The sequence below is a fragment of the Pelobates fuscus genome, chromosome 10 (genome assembly GCF_036172605.1).
Source record: "Pelobates fuscus isolate aPelFus1 chromosome 10, aPelFus1.pri, whole genome shotgun sequence".
Lineage (NCBI taxonomy): Eukaryota > Metazoa > Chordata > Amphibia > Anura > Pelobatidae > Pelobates > Pelobates fuscus.
This window is the reverse complement of record NC_086326.1, coordinates 88,793,291-88,799,290: the sequence shown is the minus strand read 5'-3', so window position 1 is coordinate 88,799,290 and position 6,000 is coordinate 88,793,291. Positions and strand designations below refer to the sequence as shown.

The following is a 6,000-nucleotide window of genomic DNA, read 5'->3' as shown; positions in this document are numbered from 1 at the left end:
AAGCCCTTCCAAACAATGCATACTTGTTCCGTCTTTTTCTATTTGTACGGTCACGAAAATTAACATGCTGAGACCTGCAGAGTCTGTGATGTAACTTGTCTTTTTTGCGATTTCTCTGAGCATTGCATGGTCTGACCTTGGAGTGTATTTGCTGGGATGTCCACTCTTGGGAAGATTGGCAAGAGTCTAAAAAAAGCTTTCCCATTTTTGAACTCACTGAAAAATGATGAACTTTAAATTGTATGGGAATTGCCCGATTACCCTTCCTAGGTTTTCCACAGATGGCTGTTTAATTTTTGTTAAATAAATCATGACACTGTGTAATACGTCACGTTGAAAAATATTTTTTATGTACTTTAAATGTATTTAACGTGTTGATATAAATATTATAAGTTTAATTCAGATTGCTTCCAGAACACTGAAATTGAGAAGCCATACCTCGGCCTATAGAGTATTACAGACTTTCATTGTATAGGAATGGAGACCACATCTGGTTCACTTTAAGAGTGATGTTGAAGGGCTTGTTTATAGTAACCTTTGACATAGCCTTGAAAGCCTGAATTCCTTTGAAGACTCACATTTCTACAGGCAATTATTCATTACATCATGTATATAGAAGTTCTTTGTCTCACATATCTTGCCGCCAAATATAACGTATGACTTTAATCATAGATTTCAAATGATGCTAAGTAACTCCCCTTTTTCTAAGATAGCCACTTATTTTAAAGTAAGGCAATCTTATGTATACTCCCCTCTGTAACTGAATTTTAAACCCATAAAACTAATTGTAGTTTAGAATTCGTGGCCAATACCTTTAACATCAAAAATGGATAACAACTGGAAAATTGCTCTCTGTATTGGACAAAGACTGTTAAAGACATTTGTTATTACCAGATGGATTGTTATGTTTGAATAAACATAAGTTAAACTGCAAGATACTTGATTCGATTGTTAAGAAAACTGATATGTGACAAACAAAGATTTCACGGAATGCCAATTTCCTACACACGTGGTGTTTTTTTTTTTATCAGAGGTTGTATTTAACCAATTTTAAGACATGCTAAGGAACAGATGATTATTATGTCCTGATATGCAAAACCAAAGGATTCAAAGTGGGTGTACTTTCTTTTCCCAATGGCTGTATGCGGATAGATACTGAACACTTCTTATTAACCTCCAAATTGCATCCGCAGATATATTCATAACTATTGTCAGAGTTAGCTGAATGCAGATTACATTTTCAAAAGGGATTTTTCTTAATCAACACTGTCATACATATCAAAGTCTGAAATGTGCTTCTTTTACATCACTGAAAAAGGGAGACTAAATTAAACACTCAAGTCTTTACTTCAAAAACTGAATAAATGTTTATTGTTGCAGAATTACTTTTTTTAAATCTTTTATACATATTTCATAAATGATACAGGATTTTACACTTTTTTTTTTTTTAATATTTTGTTTATTGATAGGACATTCCTCCATGCTCCAAACCTCCCTACACACACTGACACACGTGGACCTTTACAACACAAGTGCTGTTTTTACATGGTCCTTTTTTGATATCCCTTGTATGCACAGAATACATCTATTACTTTGAGGGCTACAAAGTGCATCTATTCCCCGCTTCATTAGCAATAAAGAGTGCAAACGGTAAAAGAAAAACTCAGGCTGAGTTAGTGTTAAAAGAGCAACTCTCATAACAACCACAGTGATCCAAGCAGTATCATAGTTAAAAGGGATTAACGGTGACCCCTACATGAGGAATATTTCAAAAGCTCTTCTTCAAAGACCGTCAAAAGACTATTTTTAACACCTGGGGGTAATTTGACAGGGATGATTGTCAGTCTCGCTCGCTCTATTGCAGACACTTCAGGTGCATTCACTTGCATGCAAAGTGGGGATTCTGAATAGCAAGGACACAGTTTAGCAGAAACGCTGACATAATACGCAGTGTAATGCACCGCAGTACCAAATAACCTACACCATCTAATCCAAGCCTATGAAATAGATCTCTTTCTTGGTTCACATTGGTTTTGCAGAGAACTGCACTTTTTCAAAAGTTAAAAGAAAGAAAAAAAAAAATTTGGGAAAAGCATAATGGAATAAAATGAGAAAATTAAATATCATTTGCAAGGAGAGCTCTACATTACTCAATTATACAAAGTAAAATTTTGGCAGGATAAGCCAGCTGTGATCCATGTGGTTGGTTAAGGAAGTTGGTCTAGGAAGATGGCCTGATGTCTGCCGTATGAGGATTACTTGCTTTGCCGTGTCAAATAAAGAGATAATTATTTAATCTCCGCTCTTCACTCTTTTCAGCATATTCAAGGCACCAGAAATCTGGCTTCACTTCTTTAGTTCTATAATTCTATTCCTGAAGTAGGAGCCTTTCACAGTGGGGAGTGCTTTTTATAAAAAAAAAAAAAAAAAAAAAAAAAAAAAAGTTTCTCTGTAAAGTTAATCTTTGCAGCCCCAATCTCTCTCAGTACCATTCATGCCAACACCGAAGAGAGAAACTGCACCATTTTGATATAGAAAGTCTGTGGAAGAGCAGCTTATTCCAAAAGGAAAGAAAAGGAAAATAAATCCCCTTGAAATCTTTGGAATAAAGATAGAGGCGATATCTCAGGTCTTGCCACTCTTCGGTTCTTCGGCGATATGCAGTTAAAACAGAACATGGACAAATCCGAAAGTCTGTAAAAACCCAAGTCTTTCAGGTGGACAGATCCCTTGAGGGACGAGCCAGAAGATAACCTTTGTAAAGATATTTAATGGTCGGGTTAACGCACCAGAAGATGGTAACCCTTCGTACATTCATGCAATCTTTAGTCACTACCCAAGTGAACCACCTACCAAGTTGTGAGGGACAGGGGAAGCCTCCCTCCCAAAAAGAACAGACTTAAAACCTATCATGCATTGAGCCACTGGGGTATACAGCCAGGGCAGTGGGAGAGACGAGGGGGAGGGACATTTTGAAAGTGATTACGAGAAAATCACGTGCGATTTCTTAAAATGCATAGCAGAAGGTTTTCATTGTGTCTGGAACTTGAATTAAAATTGAACAGTGTTTAATCTATACATGGAAAGGCAATGTGCACAAACCCGGAGTTTATCAAAGGACAGGAAGGCAATAGTGCCTCAACGTCATTGCAACAATTCACCTCGCAAAATTAGAGGTAAACGTAATGCTGAGGTTACTTCTGGTCCAACACTCCTCCAATGGCATAAATTGTGCGCTATATTACTTGTTTGTCCCCACGGTTTTGGCAGACCATGATTCTGATATGTTTTGTAGGCACCTCTGCCACATTCTTAACTGACCATAAAAACATGAAAATGAAAGTAAACAAAGTAAAAGAAACATTGCAACTGGTTCAGAACCCTCGACCATGTATTTCGTAATGCATTTTTTTTTCCCATCGACAGAAAAATAAAAAGATAGATATGTTTTATATAAGACTATTTTCCCCAAGCCCTTACAGAGAGGCTTTTAACAATGTCAAGGCCCCATGCTTTGATTAGATTCCATTTTTAATCCTCTCTTCTTTAACATTAGCTAAAAATGGTAACAAATAAAAGGAAAAAAAAAGAAAAAGAAAAAAAGGAAAAGAACATCCATCTCAATATCACGTCCCAGCTACCACCTGTAATGCTTTTAATTCAAAGGCAAGAGTTATCCACAGGTTCTGCTGGGGATTAAGAGTAATAAGACTATCAATCCTTCTCATTAATTTGTTGGATTGGAAGTTGCACCTGGAGGGGGTCACGCAGTCTTTTAAGGTCCAGCTCAGCCTGCAAGAAGAAAAGATGCATGTTATTTATATTTATTTAAAAAAAAAAATTATATATATTATTTTTTTACATTTTTATCTGATGCAATGCTGGGAAGATTTTAAAATAGTTTTCACATTTGTCGTACTTGCCGCATCAAACTGCCTCTGCTGTCAAATAAAAGAGTGATGCACAGTTAAAAGTGCCTATAGCTTATGCTGACCATTTTAAATCTGATCTGTAGCTTTTTCCAATTACATCAAGAGATTCCTAACCAACATTTACTTTTTTTGCCAAGGTGTGAAGCATCTTTCTCTCACAGGTAAAAGCAGAGTACTACCGAGCATATTCTACATGGGTGTGTTAAAAAGGTAGATCCCCAGATGTTATATAGAAATACAACTCCCATGATCCTGTGCATGCCTTTAGAAGGTGTAGTTTTAAAACATCTGGGGATCTACCTTTTGGGCACCACTGTTCTACATAGCAATAGGCAAATTAAATCAAATATTCTTTTATTTAAACATTAACAAACAATGAAAACCGACGGAATTCGAAAATGACCACTTTTGTTGAATACTGCTAGATCATTGCTGTTAATAGAAGAGAAACTTAAACAGCTTGGGTAATAATACTTATTTGCTGGAGATATCGTTCTCAGTGGACCTATTAAATGAAATATAGGGACAGCGCCACTTTATACACAACACTACAGAACTATAAATGTTACAAGCGCTATAGGATTACATTTAACATTGTACCTGAGCAATAGCATTCTTGAGTCGATTATATTCTTCTATGTCAAAAGATGTGTTTTTGGCTCCTTTATGGAAAAAATTTAAGTACTGCCTGTCTCTGGCATCTGGGTATATATATTCCTGTAAAAAGGAAAAAGGGTTTAAATAAAAGGAGAGAAAGCCAAACCAGTAGGTTATATAAAATTAGAATCCATACCAGATCTGACAATACACTCAACACTTACACCATAAGTTATCAAGACAAGTAATCCAACTGTTAAATAAAACCAAGATTTCTTTACATACATTTAAAAAAAAAAAAAAAAAAAAAATATTATATGCATATTGCTGTCAACATAGATTCAGGTCTTGGATCTTCCAGAAATAAGAAAATTGCTGCTGGTTTATATTCCCCTTAAAGCTTTACACATTTCCTTCTCTTGGGCCATCATCAGAGGGCCTTTGAAGGGATATCAATCCCGAGCGCGCAGCCCCCGGTGAACTGTATCCTGCATCTGTACCCTGCAAGAGAATCCAGCGTTTATTCCAAGCAGCACTGCCCACGATCCCTCCAACCAGCTACCTTTTGGACAGATCACGAACACAAATTCGCAAGGCGACCGTAACAGGGATAGTGGCAACAGAAGCCCGACATCGCCCCGCCTCCACCTGTATTGGATCCAAGTCTTCACAGTACCCTTCTAGTCTGGTGAGATCCAACCAGCATCTATATTTTCTTCTTAGTTTTTTATTTTATTTTATACAGACCTTTAAGTACTCAAAAAGGAAGTTTTTATATATGAGACTTTTTTTTCTTCCTTCTTTTTCCCCCCCAATTCCCATAACTCTACTATTGACTGGCACTGCAGTGCATCATACACAATTACAGTGTGGACTTTGGGGTTTAGTCTCAAACATATTTACTAAACCGTTTTTTATGCAGGCAGTTGACATACAGGACATGAATTATCCACTTGCATTAATTTCTGTATGCACTATATATGTAATTTTGGAATGAATTTATACGATTTAACTTAATGAATTTTTTTTTCATCTGATTTACAAACATTGGCTATATCTTTTATATATAATCAGTGTACAGAATGCAGCCAGCAATCGTTATGTAAATAGATTTGTACATATAAATTCTCTTTTTTTGATTGAAGTGATGCACTAATTAATTAACTTGCATAGTAAATAAATTAAATAGTTTTTCTCAGCATTACATTTGGAGTGTGGTATCAATATTTAGTTTTTTGTAGATTTTGCCTTGAGGTTATTAGGTGGGTAACCTCAAAACCTGCACCCAGTTACAGCCTTGAGTGCTAACATTTACTGGTATTGTCTTGGGCCATTAACCCAGAACATAAATTCCACTCATAGGTCATCGTATTATTAGTCCTACATAGATTACTTCAATTTTAATATTCTGATTACTTAAAGCTTGAGCTACTGAAAACAAAACACTAATACTACTCCCAAATGCACCCCC

At 36.0% G+C, this 6,000-nt stretch overlaps 1 protein-coding gene across 1 annotated transcript in view; it reads right to left on the bottom strand.

Annotated features, from left to right (window-relative positions):
* Positions 1-1,343: 1,343 nt before the first annotated feature.
* The window catches only part of MCU (mitochondrial calcium uniporter), a 99,936-nt gene continuing 95,279 nt past the window's right edge, over positions 1,344-6,000 (bottom strand). The window contains exons 7-8 of the mRNA XM_063435107.1: positions 4,533-4,649; positions 1,344-3,792 (exon numbers count right to left, since the gene is read on the bottom strand). Coding sequence (XP_063291177.1) covers positions 3,715-3,792; positions 4,533-4,649 — 195 coding nt within the window. The 3' untranslated portion in view covers positions 1,344-3,714. The remainder of the gene's footprint in view (positions 3,793-4,532; positions 4,650-6,000) is intronic.